Here is a 26,455-nt window from a genome sequence, read left to right on the forward strand (position 1 = left end):
TACCAGAATTTGTTTAGCCATTCTCCAATTGGAGGGCATCCCCTCATTTTACAATTTTTTGCTACCACAAAGAGTATGTCTATAAATATTTTTGTACATGTCTTTTTCATTATGATTTCTTTGGGGTACAAACCCAGCAGTGCTATGGCTGGATCAAAGGGCAGACAGTCTTTTAGCGCCCTTTGGGCATAGAAGTCAAATTTTTAAATGAATGTTAAGAAAGAAAAGGAATTCATGTTAAATGACAGAATAGCATCCCTTTGGGTACATTGACTATCAAGGCTGGATTTCTCGATCAGTCCCATAGGATTGAAGAATCATAGATTTAGATCTGAAAGAGACCTTAGGGGTTATCTAGATCAACTTCCTCATTTGATGAGGAAAAATGAAGCCCAGAGAGGTGGTGACTTGCCCAAGTTTGTACAGTTGGTGAGCAAACGAATTCAGTCCTTGAATTCAGGTCCTTTGATCCAAATCAAGCTAAGCCAAGTTATTCTGAAATATTCTCACCAAAGAGTAATTTTTCTTCCACCTGATTTCTGTCATAGAACTAGGTTCAAATATACTTGGGACACTTGGGAGAACCCAAGGCCATCCATACAAATAAATACTTCACTTTACTGTTCTCTGTGTGAAAAAGTGTATTTTGACGCCTTTTTTTGGTGGGGGGAGTGGCAAATATCTATGTAGGGAGCCCTCAGTGAGGAAACTGCTTTTATGAAGGCTATTCTGCAACTTATAGTATTAAGAGAGTTCCCTGGGGTTCTAAGATCTAGAGTTGGAAGGGGCCTCAGAGGTTGTTTGGTGTAATTTTTACATTTTACAAATGAGGAAATTGAGTCTCAGGGAGGTTACATAACTTGTCCATGGCCTCAAAGCCAATATGTATCAGACTAGTCTTTTTGACTTCAAAGATTATTCTCAACCGACTACATCAAAGTCCACTTGGAAATGCTTGTAATATGAAAAAACATAGGACTGAGGGCCAGGTTACTAGGGTTCTTGTTCTCATCATGCCACTATTCGCTTTGTGAACAGAGCACGATGTCATCTGTATAATGAAGGAGTTGGGTTTTAGATTATTTTTAAGTTTTCTTCTAGTTCTAAGACTCTGATTACAAGAGGACTCTACAACTATAAATGGGGTAGGGTCAGGAGAAATAGAAAGCATTTCCTTTATTTTACCTTCTACTCTATTTTGAGAAACCTTCCCCTTAGTCTCTTGCCCTTTTAAAATATAGGGGAAAATGAAAAATCCTTAACTTCTGTAGCAAACCCAAACCAAGATGTTCCTTACATTCTCAATGGAAATGATAAAAATCTAGGATGAAACTAATATTACTGAGAGTGGAAACAAATAAAGATTCTGAGTTATGGAGGGTGAATGAGAAGCTGAATTGTGCTTAAGAATGCTCTTGTTGCTCAAGACAAGTACTTATATCTTTTAGACATTATATTGAGAGAAATTAAGATAAGCCACAAGTTTATTTGGTCAAGAAAAGCACACCTGTTCACCTGGCTAATACCAGTGCAGAAAAAGTTTAAAGCTAGGAGTAACCAAAGACTGTTCTTATTTTTCTAATCCAATTTTATTTTATTCTTTTTCGATGAAAATCTGCCTTCTCTTACTCTCCTCTCCTATATACCTTTCCCTGATCCCCGAGAAAGCAAGAAAAACAACCCCTCAGTTACTTGTTCTTATAATGTAAATAGACTCATAATATTTTGTTTCAGTTGGTGCATAGACAATGCCTAAATCAGCTGAAGTCGATTTTGATCGATTTTTGCATGCTATGATTTTAATGGTCAATTTTGTATATTTCGTATAACCTTATTATAGCACAGAGAGTTTTTAAACTATCTACAATGCCAGACGTTTTAGATCCCTATACCACTACATGGTAAAAACAGCTCTCTCCAAGGTGCCAATACTGTGCATTGGCTGGAGAATCTTCTTAAAGCAAAAATCAACCATGTCATTTTCCAGCTCAAAAATCTTTAGTGGCTCCCTATTACCTCTAGGATAAACTATAAAGTCCTTAGTCTGGCCTTTAAAGTCCTTCACAGTCTGCCTCCAGTTTACCTTTCCAGAATTATTTCACATTCCTCACCTTCATACATTCTCTGTGCCAAGCCAAAATGGCCAACTGGCTATTTCTGTTAGTCAGAGTAAATCCTGCCCTGTATTTGGGTCTCCCCCATTAGATTACGAGCTCCCCAAGAGCAGTTGCTGTCTTTTGCCTTTCTTTGTATCCCAGAATTTAATGCAGTGCCTGGCATGTAATAGATCTACAATAAATGCCAGTTGACTGACTGGTCCTGTTGTTAGCTTGACTATTTGCAAGATACTTTTGCGGGTTCTGTAGAGAACTGGGCATTTTCCATATCCTGATGCTCCCAGGAAAGACCCCAGTCAATGCCTCATGATCCCAGGGGAAGTTCTGCAAAGGGGTGTGAGCCAGAGTGACTTTTTGGGAATTCTCTTCAACTTTAGTAGGCCCTGTGTCTGCCCAGAGCTTTGACTTTTCATTGAGAAGAAAAGATACTACAATAGAGTCAAAATTAGGCTTACTAGACTCGGTATAGTCAAAATGCAGCGTTTTAGAAGTCACAAGAAGAACATGTAAACACAAAAGCTGAACTGCAGGCATAATTTATAATATATGAGGGAAAATGTCATCATTTCTCGCAAACCAGTAATAAACCAAAGTGTGATGTAGTCAGGCTTTGTTTTGGGCATCTTCCCAACTCTCTTGAGTGTATCCCTTTCTTCCCTCTTTTATATTCTTTGTCCTATTCTTGCTATCAAAAACTAATCTCTGCTAAGGTATTCCCTGAGAATATTTTAAGGCATGTATGGCTCTCTCAGTGGACTTTTCAAGAACACAAGCTTCTAAGGCTCAAAGGAATGACGTTAGAATGAGGGATTATGGGAGGCACTTCCTTACTCTAAGTAATAAGTGGCTCCCTATTTTATATTCTTGGGAATAGAAGATCCAAGTTCTGCAATGAGCCCTATGGTTTGAGGTATGAAATTTTATTTATTTTTTATTAGTTTAAGAACTTAAAAAAACTCAGAATATAAAGTACAGGGTATCATCTCATTAACATTATCAGAATTTCTGTTTTCCTATTATTTATAGCTGTCCCCCAGACTCATCGTTTAAGATGTTGATGTTTTTACATTTTTGAGACTCTAGTTCTGAGAAAGGCTTGATAAATATTCTTTTGTTTGAAGTTAAATCATTCTGAATAGAGGATTTAAATCCTAATATAAACTGTTGTAAAAGCTTATCATTTTCAGAAATGCATAATGCCCTATAGAATTCCAATATAATTTGTGAATGAATTTGAAATGCCTTCAGAGATGTCTAGGCTAGCAAGTAATCAAGAACTTAAAAAGTCAAGGTAACATTAAGGAAAGAGCTCTAATAATCAACACCTTGATCCAGCCATACTACTGCTGGGTTTGTGCCCCAAAGAGATAATAAGGAAAAAGACATGTACAAAAATATTAATATTCATAGCTATGCTCTTTGTGGTGGCAAAAAAACTGGAAAATGAGGGGATGCCCTTCAGTTGGAGAATGGCTGAACAAATTGTGGTATCTGTTGGTGATGGAATACTATTGTGCTAAAAGGAATAATAAAGTGGAGGAATTCCATGGAGACTGGAACAACCTCCAGGAAGTGATGCAGAGTGAGAGGAGCAGAACCAGGAGAACATTGTACACAGAGACTGATACACTGTGGAACAATTGAATGTAATGGACTTCTCTACTAGCAGTAATGCAGTGATCCAGAACAATCCAGAGGGACTTATGAGAAAGAACACTATCCACAACCAGAGAAAGAACTGTGGGAGCAGAAACACTGAAGAAAAACAACTGCTTGATCACATGGTTCAATGGGAATATTATTGGGGATGTAGACTCTAAATGATCATCCTAGTACAGATATCAATAATATGGAAATAGGTTTTGATCAAGGATACATGTAAAACCCAGTGGAATTGTGTGTTGGCTATGGGAGGAGGGAAGGGAAAGAACATGAATCATGTAACCATGGAAGAATATTCTAAATTAATTAATTAAGTAAGTAAGCTTAAGAAAAAATCAACTGCTTGAGCTGATGCTCTTACCCAAGAGGAGGAAATCTGCACTAGCAACTTTACTCATCAGTAAATCATATGATTTCTCATTACTTATATTAGAATACAATAAAAAAATAAATCTTGCCATCTGGGCCTTTTGCTCCCACCACTCATCATCCGTATAAAGGAGGGCTGGTTGTGTGTTGTTTTAATCCCTCATACTTGTGAAATACAATTAGATGGAGTTTATACCACATTAGCCACCCATGCCACAGAATATTTCTAAAGGGAACCATGGGGTGGCTTTAGGAGAGGAGAAAGAATCTATTTGGAAGAAGGAAAAAGAGTGGATCTGGGCTCCTCTATATTTAGGTGACCACCCCTACTCTCTTTTCCACTGGCTGAATTAGAGATAGGTAGGCTCCTAATTGATTAGTTGTTCTTTGAATGTTTGATAGAATTCATTTGTGAATCCATCTGGTCCTGGAGATTTTTTCTTAGGGAGTTCTTTGATGGCTTGTTCAATTTCTTTTTCTAATACGGGGTTGTTTAGATATTCTATTTCTTCCTCTGTTAGTCTAGGCAATTTATATTTTTGTAAGTATTGATCCATATCACCTAGATTGCCATATTTACTGCCATATAATGGGGCATAATAGTTTTTAATGATTGCCTTAATTTCCTCTTCATTAGAGGTGAGGTCTTCCTTTTAATCTTTGATAACGTTAGTTTGGTTTTCTTCTTTCCTTTTTAAAATTAGATTGACCAATACTTTGTCTATTTTATTGGTTTTTTCAAAGTACCAGCTTCTAGTCTTATTTATTAATTCAATAGTTCTTTTACTTTTGATTTTATTTTTTAGGATCTCTAATTTAGTTTTCATGAGGATTTTTAATTTGTTCACTTTCTAGTTTTTTAATTTGCATGCCCAATTCATTAATCTCTGCCCACCCTCATTTGCTAATATATGAACTCAAGGATATAGATTTCCCCTGAGTACTTCTTTGGCTGCATCCAATGGATTTTGAAAGGATGTCTCATCATTGTCATTTTCTTCAATGAAATTATTAATTGTTTCCCTCATTTGTTCTTTAAATAACATATTTTGGAGAATCATATTATTTAATTTCCAATTAATTTTTGGTTTGCCTCTCCATATACATTTCCTAATTATTATTTTTATTGATTTATGATCTGAAAAGGTTGCATTTATTAGTTCTGCTCTTTCTGTGGGTTTGGGCTATTTTGTACTGAAGGGGCTTCTTCTCTGCTCTGCTGATTGGTCAGTTTACATTGATGGTATTGATGAGCCCTGATTTCAGATCTTCTCCAGCTGACAACAGAAGCTGAAAAGACCATGGGCTTCCCACTCTGTTATCAAGGTTGTAGCCGGTATTGGTTGCAACCTTAGCCCTTCGAGCTTAGTCAGTAAGGCTCTCAGAGTAGTCTAGGGGAAGGTTGTTGGAGCTTGTTCTTCCCTGCCCTCTGAAGGCTTCTGTAAAGATTAAAATTAATAATCAATAACTATTATATTTTTAAAATTTCATTAATAATAACTAAAGTTAAAGGAAGTACCTGAACTTAGCCTGGTCCCATGAAAAAAAAAGATGCCCGTAGGAGGAGTTACAGCCAGCCAAATATCAATAACAATACCAACATGGAAATGTAGGAGAGATTATAGGGAATTTTGGGAAATACTAAGGACTTCTGGTGAATGAAGTCAAAGGTTCAAAATCTCCATTTATATACTTATCTGCTGTATTGATAAGACTGAGCCAGGGTGGAGTTGATCTGCAAAGTTGAATGTGCTCTGATGCCAAAACCTCCTGAGAAGGGGTGAGATGAGAAGATGAAGTATCTTGGCTGCAACTAGGCTGCCTTCTCTGCTGTCTTCTCTGCGCTTTTCCTCCAGCTGCCTCCCCACTGCCTGTGTTTATCGCTGTGAGCCTGGCACAGATGTGCCAGCAAGGTACTCCCTCCAGACTAGTGCCCTTGCAGCCCAGAGATTCCTTCTACTGCTGGAGGCTCAGCACTGTAAGTGGGGGAGGGGTCCTGGGACCTTCCTTCTTCCTTCCCCTTAAACCTGTGTGTTCTAGAATTCAGGCTTTTTGGAGGGATGTGCCTTTTGAGTTGAGTCCAGCAGCAGGGTTTCCTAGTTCTGTCCTGTTGTTAGATTTGGTTTTCAGTCCCCTTGAAGCATTGTGTTTTTGATTGGTGAGGAAGGGTTTACAGAGGTCTGAAGTTTTGCTGCCTCTAAGCCATCATCTTGACTCTGCCTCCTCCCAAAATTTTCTTATTTACATTAAAGAGAGGAGAAAATACCATCTTAACATAGTAGCTAATCACAAACTGAATTTAATCTCAGAGTTGAAAGGATCAGAGGGGCCAAGATCTAGCCCAAGATAGCCCTTTGCAGCAATCTTGGCAAGGGAGGAGGAATCCACTCCTTCCTCCAGCCACATAAATATTAGTAAGTTTTTCTTTTTATGCAATCGTGCCCAAGCTTTGTTTTTTCTCATTTAATATTCATTAAAAAAAATTTGGGGATACAAATTCCCTCCCTCTTGCCTCTCCCCCACCCACTGAGAAGGCAAGCAATATGATAACCATTATGAATGTGAAGTCATGCAAAACATATTTCCATATTAATCTTGTTGCAAAAACAGCAATAAAAAGAAAGTGAAATACTTTGGCTTTTAGTCAGTGCTCATCAGTTCTCTCTTTGAAGGTAGATAATATTTTTGGGTCCTTCACAATTGTTTTGATCAGAGTATAGTCATCTTTCACAGATGTTCATGGCTACGATATTGCTGTTACTGTGTACAATGTTCTCGTTGTGCTCATGAAGTTAGTGCACTTCCAAAATTGTTAAACTGAGTTAAAATGACATTTATATAATGCTTTAAAATTGGCAACACACTTGACAAACACTCTCTCATTGGAATTTCCCAACAACCACATACTCTCTAAACTAACCTATCAGAGTCAGAATTTGAACCCAGGTTTCCCTGACTCCAAGTCCAGCACTTTATCTACCATACCCAAACAAAGCAAAAAGCAAGGCAATCTCAGACCTGGCTTTTAAATAGTGCTTAAGATCTACAAAACACTTTCTGCACATTATCTCATTTGTTTCCCATAGCAATCCTTTAAAGTAGATACTACTCTCCCCATTTTACAGATGCAGAAACTGAAGCTCAGGGAGCTTAAATAATTGGCCCTGTTGTGATGCCTATTTGAAATAAACTAGTCTTGTTGGGATTTGAACCCAGAACCTCTGATTCACTCATTTGATTCATAGAGGCGAATACACTATATCTATTGCGCCACAGAGCTGTTTTTTTCCAGTCCTATCACTCTATGAATACTTCTTTCTATACACTGCCCTTTTCCTTGTTACAAAAAAAATGGAGAGCTTTTACTTGTTGTCTTAAACTCCTTGTTCTAGTCCTTATGTATAGTATTACTGAAATGTAAACATAAATGCCAAATGTCCATTATGTTGAAATTATGACCCACTTGCTAATTTGTACCTTACTAAATGTTAGCTAAATGTCCCTTTATTTGTACAGGTATATTTGCTTACTGGATATAGAGCATAGTTGGAAGTATTTAATTTATGATGATTTGACAACCCTGTGGTCCAGCTGAAGGACAACGTTGTTGTAATAAGAACTCTGTCTTCTGGACTCCCATTTGCTAGGCAGTTTTGCCTACAGAAGGGTGAGAGGTAACAGAGAGAACTTTTCTGGGAAAGATCCAAGGCTGTATCAACTGTGACACAAACTCAATCCAAGCCTTTCCCTTCTCTACATTCTTATGCAATTTTCCTACTCATGTGACTCTTGTTAAGGCTGGCAATTGTTAAGCACAAGAGAAAGGAATGTCATTTTTCAGGATTATATGGGTTTAAAATTCAAGGATTATTTTATAACTTTTAAATGAGTATCTAGAACATTAGTAAGTTTTTTAAGTCTTTAGATTTCTGCTAGCTAAAATCTAAATCACTGGTGATAAAAATAACTTGGGTATTTTGCAATTTTGAAAAGAAATGTGGGCATTTAGGAATGTATATTTGTGTGCTGGGAGGGAGACGTGTGAAACTAGAGCTGTGTCTATTTTATCTTACAGAAATTTTCATTTTTTTTTCAACCAGATCTTTGCTCCTGGGTCCAAGTGATAAAAGCTAATGTCCTTTCTTATTCTATATTCTTATTCTTGACTAAAGTCTTGACAATGACTTGATTATTGACTAAGAATATAGGACTATATTCTTAGTCAATAAAGGCAGACATATGCTTCAAATTTCTGAAAGGGTCAAGTCTATTGCAAATTACTTGTCAAGAGCAAAACATTTGAATAAGAAATCGAAATACTTCAAAATATTTTCAGCTGTTATTTTGTCATTGTGAAAACTCATTTAAAACGTTGTAGAAATTGGGATATTAAGGCATTGCTGTAGAGTCGTGAACTGATCCAACCATTCTGGAGGGCAATTTGGAACTATGCCCAAAAGGCTAAAAATGTGCATATCCTTTGATCCAGTAGTTCCACTACTGGGTCAGTATCCCAAAGAGGTCAGGAAAAAAAGGGCAAAGGACCTACTTGTACAAAAATATGTATAGCAGCTCTTTTTCTGGTGGCAAAGATTTGGAAATTATGAGGATGTCCATCAGTTGGGGAATGGCTGAACAAATTGTGGTACATGTTGGTGATGGAATACTATTGTGCTAGAAGAAATAATAGGCAAGATGATTTCAGAAAAAGCTGGAAAGATCTGCAGAAACTGATGCAGAGCGAAATAAGCAGAACCGGGAGAACATTGTACATAGTAACAGTAATATTGCATGATGGCTTCTCTCAGTGATGCACTCTTCTGGGATAATCCTGAAAGACTTAGGATGGGGAATGCCGTCCACCTGCAGAGAAAGAGCTGTTGGAGTCGTTTTTCACATCAGTGTGTTTATGGTTTTATTTGGGGAGTTGGGTTATGCATGACTTTGCCCTTACAACAAGGACCAATATGGAAGTGTGTTTTGCATGACAATAAAAATTAAAAGTTTAGGAGGAATGTTAAGGGTTACTCTATTTGATTTCATAAAGGAGGTGGGGAGAATGCAAATGAAGTAAACAGTTTGAAGTTTGTAAAGCACTGAAAGATACACATTTGATGCTTTCTCCACCCAATAAAATGATTAAAGGATGTCTCTTTAAATTTTATTACATTTATTGGAGTAAAGGGCTTCCTAAAATAGTACCTAATGTTTTATGTTTTTAGTGCCACCTTCAGGAAGAAACAGGGTGAAGGTAAAATATTTAGATATTTTGTTTGTTCCTAAGGATCAGGAATAATAATGATAATGATCACATTTATATAAAGTTTTAAGTTTTATGAAGAGACAGTCTGGTAGTAGTCAGGTAGGTAAGGAGCTAGGAAGGCCTGCCTGGGTTCAGGTTCTTCTGCTGATGCCTACTGAGGGTGTAAATGTAGACAAGTCACTTAACCTCCTGGCTTTTCTCTTAATTTCCAAAGAAGGTATTGGTTGACTTGCATAGGTAAAAGGAGTTTCCTCACCTGAGAGTGTCCCTTTCCCCAGGAAATCACAGGTTGAATCCCTAGCTTGTCCTTTAAGCTTCATAAGACATTTTTTTAAACTCTTACCTTACATCTTGGAATCAATACTAAGTATTGGTTCCAAGGAAGAAGTGTTAAAAGGCTCAGAAACTAAAATGATTTGCTCAAGTTCCCAGTTAGCAAGAGAAAGAAGATACTGGGGTTTGAGCCTAGGTGCTGAGGCTGCCTGCTCTTCTTTCTAGTATGGCAATGCTGCAATATTTGTTTCCTTTTTCTAGTCCTTATTTTTCAATTACATGTAGAAACAATTAAAATATATTATTTTTCCAGATTGTATCTCTATAGAATTTTAAATGCTCATTTTCTGACATTTTGCAACCTGCATTCTCTTCCTCCCCCCTTTGCCACATCCCTCCTCAAGAAGGCAGATAATATGATGTAGGTTGTCCATACGTTATCGTACAATACCTATCTACATGTTCATCATGTTGTTAAACAAGACACATGTTGCTTACACTAGAGAAAAACTCATGGAGGAAATAAAGTGAAGAATGTGTGCTTCAATATCCACTCAGACTCCATGTGCTCCTGCGCTAGTAGAGATCCCTTTTCAATCCTTGGAGGTGTTCTGGATCCTTGTGTTGTTGGTCAATAGTTCAGGGACTCATAGTTGATCATCATATACTATTATTGTTACTTCTGGTTCTGTCCACTTCACTTTGCATCACTTCATGGAATCCTTTCCAGGTTTTTCGGGTGATCATCTTGTTTGTCATCTCTTATGGCACAATAATATTCCATTACAACCCATTACAAATGCCACAATTTGTTCAAGTCATCCCCCAATTGATGGATGTCCCTTGAGTTTCCAGAGCTTTTCTCCTGCAAAAAGATCTTCTATAAATATTTTTGGGGACAAGCAGGCCCTTCCCCCTCTCTTTGATCTCTTTGGGATACAGACCTAGTAGAGGTATTGCTGGGTCAGAGTATGCACAATTTTATGACCCTTTGGGGATGGTCCCAGATTACTTCCCAGAATGATGGTGTCAGTTCACAGCTCCACCAACAGGCTATTAGTACTCCAATTTTTCCACATTTCCTCCAACATTTATCATTTTCCTTTTTGGATAGGTGTGAGGTGGTACTTTTTGACTCATTCTAGTCTGTAGCTGCTGCTTTACCTGGTTTGGACTCTGTAGAACAAGAGGTCTCTCTCTGGTGCCCATCCTCCTCTCATTATATTGTGAGTTCCTTGAGGGCAGTGCTTAGCACAGTACTTGGCACACAGTAGAAGACTTGCCCACCACTATACAGCTAGTAAGTGTCTGAGGCCAGATTTGAACTCAGAAAGATGAGTCTTCCTGGTCTTCCTGATGCCAGGATGGGTACTCTATTCACTATGCTGCCTAGCTTCCCCCTCTAGTTATCCATGGGATTTTCTTGGCAAGAATACTGGAGTGGTTTGTCATTTCCTTCTCCAGCAGATCCAGTGTATCCTTTGTCAGGTCATCAAAGGTTAAGCGCGTTGCCCATTTTTTGAGTCTGGAGCACTGGGGAGCTCCCTCACCTGTGAGATGGCAGAAGGCTAACCCAGGTGTGTTGGAGAAAAGTCAGAAGCTTCCTTAAATCATAGCTCGTGAGTCCCTATCCATTCGTTTAGTTTATATAAATCCTATTGCTTCTGTTTAACCTGCCTTCTTGCCCTTTCTAAATAGAGACCCTTTTTTGATCAAAAGAATACAAGTGTATATACTTAAGCAAAACAAAATGCACCAGTTATGTCTGAAAATACACGTCTCGTTCTGCATGTTTGGTCATGACCTCTGTGCCATATAGTTTAGTCTTTGGAAATTGGGAATAATCAGTATTTTGATAAGAATCTGGATGTCTTTCTAAGTGGTCTCATCTGATTTTATTTTTGTGTTCGTCACGTAAATAACTTCCCTGGTTCTTCTTATTTCATTCAGAATCAATTCATGTGTCTTTCTGTATTTATCAGAAGTCATCAAAGTCATTACTTATTAGAGTAAACAGTATTCCATGTATTCACTTATCATAGTGTGTTCAGTCATACTTTAATCGATGGGCATCTATTTTGTTTTCCATTTTTTGCTACAACAAAAAGTACTGCTATAAATATTCATGTACATATGGGCCCTTCCCTTCTGTTCTGGACATCCTTGGGTAAATAACTAATTTATCAAATATCTACACTGTATTGAGTGCTAGGGACTCAAAGAAAGGCAAAGATAGTCCCTGTTCTCCAAGAACGTACAGTCTCGTGAGGGAGACAAGAAGCAAACAATAGTACAAATGAGATATATACAGAATGGAAGATTATCACAGAGGTGAGGTACTAGCATTAAGGGGGACCGAGAAAGTAGATGAGACTTTAACTAAACTTGGAGCCCCAGAGGCAGAGATGAGGAAGAAGAAAAATCCAAGACGAGGGGCCAGAGAGGGAAAATGCTCCGCTGGAAATGTGTTGGGTAAGAAGCAGCAAGGAGATCCGTGCTCTTAATTACAGAACACCTTGGGCTCACTAAAGGGTAGGAAGACTGGAAAGGCAGGAGGAGGCAGGCTGTGATGGGCTTTCTACAGGAATTCACATTTTATTCTGGAGGTGATAGATGGGGAGCCACTAGACTTGACTTCATGGCGGTGGTGGTGGGGTGATGGTGGGGAGGGTGGAAGCAGGGTCGGACCGAGGCTTTAGGAAGACCAATTTGACAGCTGATTGAAGGCAGGGAGAGCAGTCAGCAGGCCATTGCACTAGTCCAAGTGTCCGGTGATAAGTGTGGTCATAATAGTGATTCCAGTGTGGTGGCGGTATCAGAGAGCGATAGAGACATACACAAGGGGTGGTATGGAGGTAAGCTAGGAACAGCCGTACCAACCATGTATCATAGTAAATAACAAATATTTAGAAAGAGTGAAAGTAGCTTTAAGCCATTAGTATAACCAGAAAATAAGCAGCCCAACTTAAACCTTAATAGAATTGGATTTTATTAGATTAACGTAGAAAAGAAGTCTTGACCGTAAGGACCAGAACACATCCTTTTTCCAGTTTTCCATAGGCCAAAATTTGCAACTACTAGTAAGTCTGCCTGACTTGATATCAAATTATATGTGTTTAGGGAAAGGTTATTTCTTTTTTTAAAAAGTGTAGTATGTACATAGACACCTTTAGAGATAAAACATTTGTTAACCCTTTATCCCTTTTTTGTCACACTTCCATATTGGTCATTGTTGTAAAAGCAAACTCATATATTACTAAAACTCCAAAATAAAACCAAATATGCACTGATTATAAAAGGGGACTCTCCCAGTTCTTTCTCTGGAGGTGGGAAACATTCCCCATCATAAACCTTTCAGGATGGTCCCAGATCAGTGCATTGCTGAGAGTAGTCAAGTTTTCATAGATCATCATTGTCCAATATTGCTGTTATTGTATACAGTGTTCCCCCAGTTCTGCTTATTTCTCTCTGCATCAGTTCCTGTAGATATTTCCATCTTCTTCTGAGATTATCTTGCCTATCATTCCTCATAGCACAACCCTATTCCATCACCAACATGTACCACAATTTGTTCAGCCATTCCCCAACTGATGGACAGCCCCATAATTTCTAATTCTTTGACACTACAATAAGAGCTGCGGTTCATTTTTTTTGTACAAGTCAAGTCCTTTCCCCTTTTTTATGATCTCTTGGGATACAGACCCAGCAAGGGCATTATTTGATAACCTTAAGTCATGCAATTTCCATGAGAAATGTTTACGACAGACCTTTTTATCCATTTCAAGATACATTGTTGAAAAGTAACTATATTTTATGATACTGGCTTTTTCTTTCTTTTTTGTTCAATGAGTGACAAATGTACAAATGCATGTAAAGATAAACAAAATACTGAAAATTTCAAAGTATATGATATATTCAAATATATCATTTAGATGTATAAATGTATATATGCATGTATATAAATATGTGAAAGGTTACATGCGCCAATTTCATATCATTGTGTGAGAACCTCTTATTTAATAATAATTAATTGAATAATTTAACCTCTATTAATTAATAATAAAAGATGAATTTAGAAAGCTAGATAATGGGGTTAGGGGAATCATTCAAGCTATTTTGACAGTTTCCTGCCTTTGGTACACCTAAAATCATCCAGAGTAAAGATCAGATTGTAGGGAAACAAACTGAAGGTGAAATGAAGTGAAAAGAAGTTGGTTTGGCTCTCTCTTAAGTCACTTACTCAATGGGTTGTCACCCATTTCAAATAATACCTTCTTCCTTCAGTGAATAAGAAATAAATTCCATTCCACCTCCCTACTCCACTCTGCTCAGTTACCCTACCCTCAATTAACTATTTAAAAGATTATTATAAATTCTAACTTTGGTTCTTTAAAAGTGTTTTTTTTTGGGGGGCGGGAGTTTGGGAAGGAGAGTTTCAAATATATGATTTAATTAAAACTTATTTTAAAGTGATTTCCTTATATGGGTACTGATTGTATCCTTCCAAAAAAACCCTACTGGGATGCCCGAGTGTAGTGCAGGGGTTCCCCTGGCTCTGCCAACACCAGGTAAACTCTGGTAGATCCTACACCAAACTGGAAGGGCTTCTAGCCTTGGTGTGACCACTGCTTGTGGAGTGATTGGTTGTATTACTCCAAGAGCAGTGTAGCCAAAGAGAGGCCTATCATCAAGAGGGCTGGCCTTTGGAAGATAAATTGCCACAGCAACTCCTTAAAACATGTTGGACTCCACAAGTCATGGAAGGAGCTACTCAAGCAGATGAAGTCACGGATCCTTGAAGAATTGAAGCATGATGAGCGACTAGATAAATTCAGGCAGGAACGAATGACATGTTTCAATAAGAAAAGTTTCATGGATCATGCAAATACACAAACTTTAACATCAAAAATTTGAGTTCCAAATTCTCTCCCTCTCCCCTCTCCCATCTTTGAGAAGGCATTTGCTACAGATTCTTTTTTTTTTAAGTAAATAAAAGAGAAATTTAATAAATAAAGGAAAGGACTGATATATGCTTTATGGTAACCAAGGTTTTTTTTTGTTTGTTTTTTTGCTACAGATTCTATATGTGCAGTCCTGCAAATCACATTTCCCTATCAGCCATGTTGCAAAAGAAGACAGACAAAAAACCAAACAAGAAAAATAGGGAAAAATTTTAAAAGTATGCTTTGATCTACATTTAGAGTCTATCAGTTCTTTCTCTGCAGAAAGTTTTTCATCATGTCCTTCAGAATTATTTTGAATCATCGTATTGCTGAGCATACTGTCATTCATAGTTGAATATCATAATTATTGCTGTCATTACAATGTTCTCCTAGTTCTGCTCATTTCATTTTGAACTAGTTATTTGAATTAACTGATTCAGATTTTTCTGAAGCCATCCTGTCCATCATTTCTTATACCTTCCATCCTAATCATATACCACAATTGTTCAGTGATTCCTCTATTGATGGGCATCCCCTCAATTTCTAATTCCTTGCCACTATGAAAAAAAGAGCTTCCATAAATGTTTTTACACCGTCCTTTTCCTTTTTATCTTTCTGTGATACTGATCTAGTAATGGCACTGTTGAATCAAAGCTTATGTGTCGTTATATAGCCTTTGGGTGTATGAATTCATGCCTTTCTGAGGAGATAGAAGCCATTACACAGTCCACTGTACCACCAGCTTTCTTAGTTAGCTTCTGTAGTCTGCTTTACTCCTGAGAGGGAGATCTCATTTTTTAAAATAAATTTTTATTGAAATTTTGTTTTTTTTTTTACATCACCATAATATCCCATATGTCCCTCTCCCTCTCAGAGAGTCATGCCTTATGATGAATAGTATTTTTTAGAGAGGGGATAAAAAGTCAGTACCTTGTTATTTTTGTTTTCTCAGTGGGTGAGAGAGAGGAAGGGGGAGAGAGAGAATTTGGAAATGAAAACAAAATAAAATTTTAAAAAGGTAATTTAAATTGGTAATCTTGGAGAGAGCAGTTTCAATATTATGATGGGGTCTTTTTAAAAACTAATTTGGTCAATTTAGAACATTATTCCTTGATTACAAGAATCCTATTATTTCCCTCCCTCCCCCCACCACCAGCCTTCCTGTAACTGACAAGCAATTCCACTGGGTTTTACATGTGTCCTTGATCAGAACCCATTTCCATGTTGTTGAAGTTTGCACTAGAGTGATCAGTTGGAGTCTATATTCCCAATCATATCCCCCTCGGCCCATGTATTCAAGCAGTTGGTTTTCTTCTGTGTTTCTGCTCCCACAGTGTTTCCTCTGAGTGTGGATAGTGTTCTTTCTCGTAGATCCCTCTGGGCTGTTCAGGATCACTGCATTGCCACTAATGGAGAAGTCTATTACATTTGATTGTGCTACAATGTATCAGTCTCTGTGTACAGTGTTTTCCTGGTTCTGCTCCTCTCACTCTGCATCACTTCCTGGAGGTTGTTCCAGTCTCCATGGAATTCCTCCACTTTATTATTCCTTTGAGCACAATAGTATTCCATATGATGGGGTCTTAAAATAGATTTCAAGGGTTAAGAAGTGAATGAGGATTAAGAGATTAAGTGAGAGAGGGTTAAGAGGGTTAAGAGGGTTAAGAGGCAAGTGTTCCGATGGTATTCTCTAGGAGTCTGTGCAAAAGAAAAGAGATACAAGATGATAGCTAGAGAGAATTGCAGGGTCAAATGGAGATATTTAAGGATTGGACAGCTAGGTGGTACAGTGGTCTGGGCCTGGAATCAGAAAGACCTGAGTTCAAATCTAGCCTCAGACACTTATGAGCTTTGTAACTCTGGGCAAGTCACTTAGCCCTGTTTGTTCCAGTTTAAAAAAAAAAGGTGGAGAAGGAAATGCCAAACCACTCTAGTGTCTTTGCCAAGAAAACTCCATATAGGCCCATGAAGAGTTGGACACTACTGAAGTTGACTAAACAACAAACATTTTAAGGATGGGGGAAGATCTGAGCATAATTATAATAGGAAGGAGGAAGTAGAGAAGTAAATCCTCAAGATTAAGGGCACAAAAAACAAGATCCCAGGGAAGATGAGAGGGGATCCCATCTAGCTTCCTCTACCTAGAGATTGTCCTTGGAAAATAGAAGGGCCACCTCTTTGTCAGAACCCGAATAAAGGAAAAGAGAATGAGTCATAGTATCATAACTTTAAACTTAGAAGGTGAAGGGATGAAGCAACATCTATTATGCTTCAACTAAAGTTAAAAAAAAGCAGGAGTAGTAATTATGATCTCAGACAAAGCAAAAGTAGCATAGCATCCAAATTCCCAAAGAAAAAAATTGTATGAGTTACAAAAGAGGAACCATAAATTTAAAGACATCATATTAGTAGGGGATATTAACCTTCCCTTCTTGGAATTAGACAAATCAAACTAAAATATAAATAAAAAAGAAATTAAGGAGGTGAATAAAATTTTAGAATAGTTAAACTTGATGGACCCTGGAGAAAACTGAATGGGAATAGAAAATTTCACAAATTCACAAATCACAAAAATTTCACAAAAACTGATCATATAAATGAAGAAAATCAGAAATACTAAATGCATCTTTTAAAGACTATAATGATATAAAAATGACACTGACCAAAGACCTGGGGGGAAAAAACTAAAGATAAACTAGAAACTAAATAATCTTAACAAATGAGTGAGTTAACGAACAAATCATAGAAACAATCAACAAGTTTATTAAAGAGAATGACAAGAAGATAATATATCAAAAATTTTCAGATGCAGCCAGTACTGAGGGGAAAAGTTATATTTCTAAATGATTATACCAATAAAACAGAAAAGATCAATTCACTGCTGATATTTTTCTTAAAATTTAAAGCACTAATTTTAGTAACATCATTCCTAATCTTTGAATAAGATATCTTTAAAGTTCACAAACTGAAAGCTCGATGATAATTATGTGGTTGGGTCCATAAAGGAAAGAAGCATTCTTACTATCTTCTAGATTTTTTCTATGCTCTCCTTTTTTGAATACTATTATAAGAAAATACTAAGTCTCGTGAGGTCATTCAGTACCCAACAATTCAAGCTCCAAGGAGGACTTTGAGAATCAGTTTCCTAAAGTTTACTTTTAATGATTTAATATTATAGCTAATCATAGTTAATATTGTATCATAATTGTAATAAACATAATCTAGTATATTTTGTAAATGAACAAATATTAGATGATGGAATTTTGAGATTACATGAAGAGAAAATGTGTAAGAAACAAAATAGATAAAATCTCTGCAGCATGAAATGTTCTACTTCTTTTTTAAGCTCTCTATTTAAAGATAACTATGAGGATGTTATGAGAACATGAATTGATTTGGTTAAATTATGTGAGAACTGCTGTAGAGTAGGTAGAGAGCCATACTTCAAAGTCATAGAGCCTTAGATTCAGGTCTCACTTCTGACACATGCTGGCTGTGTGACCCCAAACAGGTCCCCAAAGATTCTAAGTTGCAGGAAACATGCCCAGGGTATTTTCTCACCTAGGAGTTCCCTATACCAATGATATCACAGGCCCATTCTCTATCCCTTAATTTTATAGAGTAGCAAAAACATGCAAAAGATAAAGCTATCTTCCTAGGATGAAGGAATTGTGTTGTGGGTGTTATTATAACAAATTATTATTTGTGACTTAATTGCCCAATTGATGAATTATACAGTTTTTGCTACTCTTTCTTTATCTACCTGCCTTATGTGTTCCTAAGTACCTTCAATAAATGGTGAAGGTGAGAGGAAGAAAAAGGAGAAATTAATCAAACGGAACATGTTAAACTAAGAGTATCTATTAAGGTGGCAGAGCAGAAATTATTAGCTAAAATTAGGGTTTAGTTTTTTATAGAATTTGATTTTTATATATAATTTTGATACATAATTTTAAAATAATTTGATATAATTTTGATATAATTTGACAATGCCACCACCACAGTTATCTATTAGTTATATATTTGAAAACTGATTACACTAGGGTATCCTGAACTTAATTTTTCCAACAATTGTTACAGACAAGAGAATGGAGAGGTTAGCTCCTTTACAATCCTGAGGATTAATCTTTTATAGTCTATTTGCTTGTAAATTCTTCAGATTGTGGAAATGAATTTCCAAGTAATGCACAAGTAAGAAATCTCTCTTTGATCCATTATCTTCCCTACTTACTGCCCCATTTAAAAAAAATTAAATTTGTTTGCTACATTATAATTCCAAGGTAACTTCTTCCCGTCCCTCTCTTCTCCCATTAGGGGAAGCATCATTTGATTTAAAAAAAAAGATATATGTCTTGCTTATCTTATCAGTTCTTTCTCTGGAGGTGGGCATACACAAGTCGTTCTTCAAATAGTATTTTGGTTGTATATAATTGGTTCTCGGTTTCTGCTTATTTCACTCTTCATAACTCCATGTAAGTGTCTTCAAGTTAAAAAATGCATCTGCTCATCATTTCTTATGGCACAGATTCTATCACAATTATATGCTACAATTTGTTTAGCCATCCCCCAATTAATGGGCATCCCCTCAATTTCCAGTTCTTTGCCACCACAAAGAGAGCTGAATATACAGGTTCATTTAAAAAAAAAAAAAACTCACACAGTTCCTGGCCCCACTAAGCACTTAATCAATGCCTGTTGACTTTGTATAGACTAGCAATTCGGTGGTAGCACTTCTCTACACATTTCCCTTCCTATCTTCTTTAAAACCCTAGATTTCTACACAGTACAGATGAAAATTCAGAAAATATTTTGGATCGAAGCACAGATAGGTTACTTAAGGTTTTCTCTGGGAAAAAGAATAATTTATTTTCCATTTTCTGTGTTCAAGAGAGCTTGTTTAATGTTTCCTGAGCTCTCAGGTTTGGATTGAGTTCATTAAAAAACAAGTTTGTTGAGTACAGAAGAATCTGGCATTCTTGCTCAAAGCATTTGTCATTTCCAGAAAAAAAATTCAAAAAAAAGAATGATAAGGTGACAAGGGATTGACACCTTATAAAATACTTTTTTGTACTGTTTATGTATCCCATATACTTTGACCACTGGCTTTCTTTCTTCCTTCCTTTCTCTTTTCCCCTCTCTTCTTCCCTTCCTCTTCCCTCTCCTCCTTTTTTTTTTCTTTCTGAAGCTCCAAAATGCCACCCAGTGGTAGCTTGCTCCAAATGCAATATTGCTCTCACTAATTCTTTATAGCAATGCAGAGAGAGGATTGGGGGAAAAAAAGACAAATGACACCATTTCCCCCTGAGGCCCATGTCTAATTGTTGTATCCACAGAAGTGTATTAAAATTAATTGGGAATAAAGGTACTCTATTTAGAGTCAGAAGTTTAGGGTTTAAATCATCTGTCCAGAGCTTTGTGAGATGTAGGAGAAAAGATTTTGTAAATCTCTAGCTAAATGCAAAGGGGCATTATGTGTCAGTTACCCGATTGGACATCTGGAAAAAAAAAAGTTCTGTTTTGAAGGATAAACATAGAACGCATGGGTAACTTTTTAGTTTAGTGACAATAGTAAGTTATGGAGCATGATTCTGTTATCAGTTACACTGGAAGGGAAAAGCATATATATATGTGTGTGTTTATGTAAGATTATATGTATACATTTTAATTGAGGATTTTATGTATTAATTTACCTAGGAATTGTTCACATACACCCATGTAATTTTACATGGTCAGAGATCATTTAGTCCAGCTCTCTCATTTTACAGATGGGGAAACTGAGGCCCACAGAAGTGGCAGCCAAGGTCATGAATGTGTTTGTAGCAAAGCGAATGAAAAGGAAACAGGAAGTGTAAAGCGATCTACTATCTTGCCCGGAGGACTGTCCTGCTGGGAAGCTGTGAGCTTTGTGGCAAAGTCTTTGCAAAATGATTTCCAGCAACCCGGGAGGTCTCGTGCACAATAATGCAATCTCTTTTTTCCAATACTGCCTCTTCAAAGTAGTACTAAATGCCCGGCGTGGCACCCCTGGAAGTTGTCCCCTTTTATTACTTTTCCTTTAAAAATGCATTTGGGGAGGCAAGTTGGGCGATGATGGTCCGGGCTTGGAATTGGGAGGACCTAGAGTCAAAGGTGACTGCAGACCCTTCCTGTGTGCCCCCACTGCCTCGCCCTTACCCTCGCCGCTCTTCTGGCTTGGAACCAATACGCGGTATTGATTCTAAGACGGATGGTAAAAGTTAAAAAAAGATCAACGACTTCGGTCGGTGTCCCCACCGCGGCTTTTCAGGAGATAATAGCTCGTCCTTCGTGTCAGACCTCCTCCTTGGACATATAAATGACATGCCTTGACTTCAGCCTCCTTGGGCCTCCCCTCCCTGTAGTCGTTTTCGGGGTCTTCGCGCACGTGCCGGGGGGAGCGTTGAAGTGAAATATCCAACCGTCTCTTTTGTCCCGTTGCTGCTGCGCGGGAACGAGAAGCGGGACGGCCGGCGCGCCTGCGCGCGCGCGCGCGAGCCCAGGGGCGCGAGATGGGGATAGATTCCTCCCGCCTCTCCTCCCTCCCACCGGTGCCGAAGGTAGAACAGTCTGGCGCGCGCGCGAGTGGACAGTTGGAAGCGGGGAAGAACCGGGGTCGGTTTGCTTTTTTCCAGCAAAGCAGTTGGAATCCTTGCTCTGCCGCTTGGTAACTCGGGGCAACGGATCTGGTCCAATCAGAGAGCAGCTGCCCTACTCCTGCAGTAACCCGGGAAAACGATGCCTTTGGCTTCTCTCCAGCGCCCGGGAAGTGCGTGGAGATGGAGAGGAAACTGAGGACAAACAAACAAACAAACCAAAAAAACCTACTCGACGTCGTCTCAGCTCCTGTTTTGCATTCCTGACTTTGGTCTTCACGGTCCTTACAGGTCTTCCCTGGGCTTTCTCTCAGTCAGTTTCTAGACGTTTCCACTTTCCCTGCTTCCTCCGTCCGTCCCCCTTTTAATCGGATATTATCACAGCCTGCTTGGGTTAAGGCAAGGCAAACTTTTAGGTTAATATCTATTTAAAATTCTTCATGGGGAAAAGAGCATGTGAATAAGAAATGTTGCTTTCCAGTCATCCTATTTAAGAAAATAGAAGAAAATTTATTTTCCAAAAAAGCTGTAGACGTTGTGGTAAATCATGATAGGACGTTTCCACCTAGAGGTCCAGGTACCCCAATACCTTTAACGAAGAGGCACTTGGTTACTTACGTTCCCATTTTATAATTCCAGAAAAATAGGGCTTAAGATGAGACATACGTTGTCAATGGCTAAAGACTGAATTGCACTTGTTTATGTATGTATGTGTCTGTTAGCATAATTATACACTAAATGAGTGATTTTTAACATTTGTAAGCCTAGACTTCAATTTCCAAGATCTTATAGAGTGTAATTTTAGAGTATCAAATTTGAGTTCTTCGTAGTCTTGAGTAGACTTTGTAGTCTTATAACTTGTCGTTAAGATAAAAACAATAAAGATATGTAAATATATAATACATAAAATTCTTTATGATACATAACAAGGAAATAGTTCTAAAATTAAATTTCATAACTGACATCAGAAGTCATTAATGCTACACTAAGTTCATTATACTATTTCATCTTTGAAGTAGTTAATAGGAATAAGTATAATTTACAGAAAATATAGAATTTTTTTGGTAGACATCTGCAGAATTGCTAATTTATGTTTGCTATTGGACTGGCTTTATATTTTGGCTGTCATCGAGGTGAGATTTTGTCAGTCTCTGTTGAAAGGTTTTCTTTCAGTTGGAATTAATATTCAGTTGAAGTGAACTCATATATTGCAAATAGGATTCTTGTAGGTGAAGTCAACTTTTTATCAGCACATATTTGACCATTAAGTAGTATAACAGCTCCTTTGAGGTTTAGGACAGTCCTTTCATTTCTGTTATGGCTTAATCTCTACAGTAGAGAATTGGGCCGAGGATTTCCTCTGCTTTCACAAATTGGATAGTGGACCTTAAACTAGGGTTCATGAAAATGGGACTGAATGGGAATAGGGATTGGTTTAGAGAGCTTCAGAGAGGTCCTGTAACACTTCATCCACCGGATACATCTCTTTCCTTTCTAAAGTAGATCTTAATCCTTTACAGTTTTTTTTTGTCTACCATTTTTTCAGCTTTTTTGATGTCCCCCTCCCCCCCTTAAACTCTCAATACGGATTATAATTGTGTCTCCTAGTTGCCTTTTCTGTTCTTTACTTCCTTCTTCACCTTTCCTCTCCAAATAGGAGTTGGATTGACTGTACGCTAGATAAGTCAGAATCTTGGAGAGAATGTGATAGTTTGTGCCATGGGTCCGGAGAAGGAAAGCGTTTTCAATATACTAGTCGGTATGGGAATCGCCTCGGGTGATTATGGGGTTTATAAGAGGGGTAAAGAAGGGAAGAGGCACTCCTGAATGAGGGGAGCGTGGGGGGAAATGCCTTAAATCAGGAATTTACAATTAATTGTAAAAGGGCAAACATTGAGAATAACTTTACAAAACTATGATTTTAAATATGTCTGACTAGAAGAGAGCTCTCCGAAGCGTCCCGATCCCCCAGAACTGGAGGGCGAAACGAGATCCTGCGATGCTGGAGTAGGGGCCCCGGGGGGAATGACCTCGGGCTCCACTTTCAAAGGTGGTGTGTTTCTTTAAACTGGTGCGATGTGGCACCTCAGGACCCGCTTCTTGGCCCGCCAAACTCCTCTCCTCCTGCTGCTGCAGAAACGTCTCTGCGCCCAGTCGGGCCCCAAGCCCGCCACCCCTCCCGACCCTCCTTGGCGCCCCTCGCCGCGCCTCCGCCCCCAGACAATGAGAAGGCGGCGGCTGAGGCGGGCAAAGCAAGCCAGTGCCTGGTTGCTCCGCAGCCGCGGTCCCGGCGCAGCCTCTTTCTGAGAGGAAGGGGGAATCCCCTCCCGTGCTCGCGCGTCACTGTCTCCTCAGCCAATGAGATTTCAGAGAGAGGAATTCCCGCTCCGGCGGCCGCTCCCGCCGTCTCTTTAAACCCAAACTTCGCAGCCTCGGGCAAAGCTCCTTTGGAGTCACTATTGGCGCTGGGAAGACCTGGATAGCTCCAGGGAAGGCTGGGGGCGTGTTTGGGTGAGAAAAGGGGCCAAGGTAAGAGCTGCCGGCTGGAGTGCAAAGTCTGCGTGGGGATGGAGTGGAAACTGGAGCGCTTCGCTTCCCGGAGGGTCCGAACTGATGAAGAGATGTGGTGGGTGAGTACAGTTCTCTTCGTGGGAGGGATTAGGGGTCAATGCAAAAAGCGAAGCTTGGTTCTAATCTTAGTTTGGGATTTCTACATTGTTTCTTGTGCTTTGTTGTATGATGAAAGTGATTTTAAAATGAATGTTGTTTGGCACAGCTCGAGGTTTTTTTTTTATTTTTTATTTTTTTTAAGATAACCAAAATCGATCGTGATTATAATCCTAAATAATTTGCTCCTCTTATTCTGTTCATATTTTCAAAGGAGAATACCATGAAGCTGCTTGCAAAAGGTATGAAACTGAACAGAAATCAGGTTAGCAAGGTAAGTTTCCAGTGTTACTTCTCTGTTATTTCGTGGTTCAAGAAAATTGAGAATCTTTGCTTTGAGTATCTGGATAAAGTGCTGGCCGTGGTGTCCAGAGACTAAGGTTTGAATCCTGTCTGCTGTCATTTATGATCATGGACAAGTTATTTAACCTCCCAGAGCCTGTTTTCTTTTTTTGTGAAATAAGGACATGTAAGGCTGGACAAATCATTTGATGGAGGGAATAGTAGTTGAATTACCCACTCACTGGCTCTTCTAAGTAAAAGCACTTTTATTGGGTATACATGCAAACTTTTTTTCATTATTCATGGTTATGTATTCTCTCCACCTTTGGGAGAGTTTTGGGCAAATGTTCTCAAGATTTTTCCCATTTTCCAAGTAGTTTTACTAAATCGTATCATTTGATTATCAAAGGCAGCCTTATGAGGAAGGCAGGGCAAATATTCTCATTTTACAGACAAGCCCACTAAGGTTAAGAGACTTATCTGAATGACAGATGAATCACTGGCTGCTCTGGGACTGGAACCTGGGTCTTCTGATTCCAGGTCTGCTCTTTCTCTTTTGCTGCTCTTCGTCTCTAAATGGGCACAGAAGCTTTGGTAAAGAAAAAAATAGATTTGACAAATATTTTTTAAAATTGGTATTACATTGAATGAACTGTGGTAGTTGCTAGAGATGCAAAGATAAAAATTTAGAACAGTCCCTGTCCTAAAGGAATGAATGTTCTATTGGGATCAATCAATTATACATTAATTGAGATATGACATAGGGCACTGGGTCTGAATCAAATGGACTTGGATTCAAATGTGACCCTTGAATATTAACTATAGAACTTTAGGCAAGTTCGTCAGACTTTCTGGTTCTCAGTTTCTTCATCTGTAGAATGAGGGGATTAGATTGGATGGCTTCTGAGGTCCCTGCTAACTTTAGACCTATGTCCTATGAAATATTCCAGAGAAATCTGGGAGTGAGAAAATACTTTCAGGGGGTGGAGGAGAGTTATACTTAATATACACAAAAGGGCTGGCATCTGCTGAGCCATGAGTGAAGTTTGTTTTTTTTTTTCAATACACAAAGGCAGAAGATGCATTGGGTTTGGGGAGCATTAGTATAATTTGGTTAGAATATAGAGTGTATAAAGTGGAATAATATGAAATAAGACAAGGAAGATAGGCTGGAACCATATAACAGAGGGCTTTAAATGCTAGGCAAAATTATGTGTAAACGTGGAGAAATTAAGAAAAGGGAAATATAGGTTGGCAAATTTGAAACATCCACACAAATAAAAACTTTTTTAAATAACGCAGTAACTATTGAATGGAATATTTTGTTCTCCCCTGCTAAGGCAGGTGGTTTGTGTTGAATTTTGGAGACGTTGTTGGCCATCCTATGCCAGGTTCAGAAAGACAAAGCATGCATGTGTCAAACAGGTACTGTATAGGCTGCCTCACATACCCTATAATATATACTTCCCTGTCTCCTCAGCACCCTCCAGCCTTACTCCCAGCCCACCTCCAAGCAGCCTCCTTTTTAGCAGCTAACCTCACTGCCTGCTGTATTGAGAAACAGGGGCCCTCCATCCCCGCTCCTTCCTCTCCCCGACTCCAAGCCGGGCCGGAGTCTACACTTTGTCCGCCCTCTTCTCTTCCTGTATTCTTATTCTCGCAACCTCTCTGAAATCTCCCATGCTTCCCTCTTGGCTGTTAGCTCCTCTCGAAGCCTTTGAGACATGGCTGCCTCCTGGTTGTGTGCCAGGACTCTGGCTGGGTTTGACTGCTCCTTGGCTAGCTCTTTCTCTAGGCTACACTTAGTGGGGGAGTGGCTGTCTCCAGAGCTTCTCTTCCTGGACTTCTATCTACGCTGGCCCATCCTTTGCTCAGTTGCCAAAGCGATCTTGTACGTTACGCCCTACTTAATAGTTATTCCCACGGTGGCCCTTTCCTGCCTTTTTTTAGCCCTTATCTGTCCCTCTTTCCTGTATTCTTGCATTTTCCCTCTAAGCACGACAAGATACAGCAATTCTGGCCTCCTATTTGCTCTTTCAATTGCCTCTTCTTGCCTTTTCACCAGCTGTCCAAGTTGAACATTTGTAATGTATAAACTGAGTCTGGTTTTATATTTATACATTAGCATTTATTCACATAGATACGCACACACATGTTTGCATGTTGTCTCCCTCATTAGAATGTGAGCTTTTTCAGGGAAGACACTGTTTTTTGCCATTTTTCCCCCTTTCTCTAGGGCTTCGTTCATGGCCTGTTTTCATGCATCAT

The 26,455-nt window shown here is 38.6% G+C and overlaps 1 protein-coding gene across 1 annotated transcript in view; it reads left to right on the forward strand.

Moving 5' to 3' along the window:
* The first annotated feature begins 20,867 nt into the window (after positions 1-20,867).
* The window catches only part of CDC20B (cell division cycle 20B), a 57,992-nt gene continuing 52,404 nt past the window's right edge, over positions 20,868-26,455 (forward strand). Inside the window, exons 1-2 of the mRNA XM_007486312.3 lie at positions 20,868-23,868; positions 24,120-24,179. Coding sequence (XP_007486374.2) covers positions 23,806-23,868; positions 24,120-24,179 — 123 coding nt within the window. The 5' untranslated portion in view covers positions 20,868-23,805. The remainder of the gene's footprint in view (positions 23,869-24,119; positions 24,180-26,455) is intronic.

This window comes from Monodelphis domestica, chromosome 3 (genome assembly GCF_027887165.1).
Source record: "Monodelphis domestica isolate mMonDom1 chromosome 3, mMonDom1.pri, whole genome shotgun sequence".
NCBI lineage: Eukaryota > Metazoa > Chordata > Mammalia > Didelphimorphia > Didelphidae > Monodelphis > Monodelphis domestica.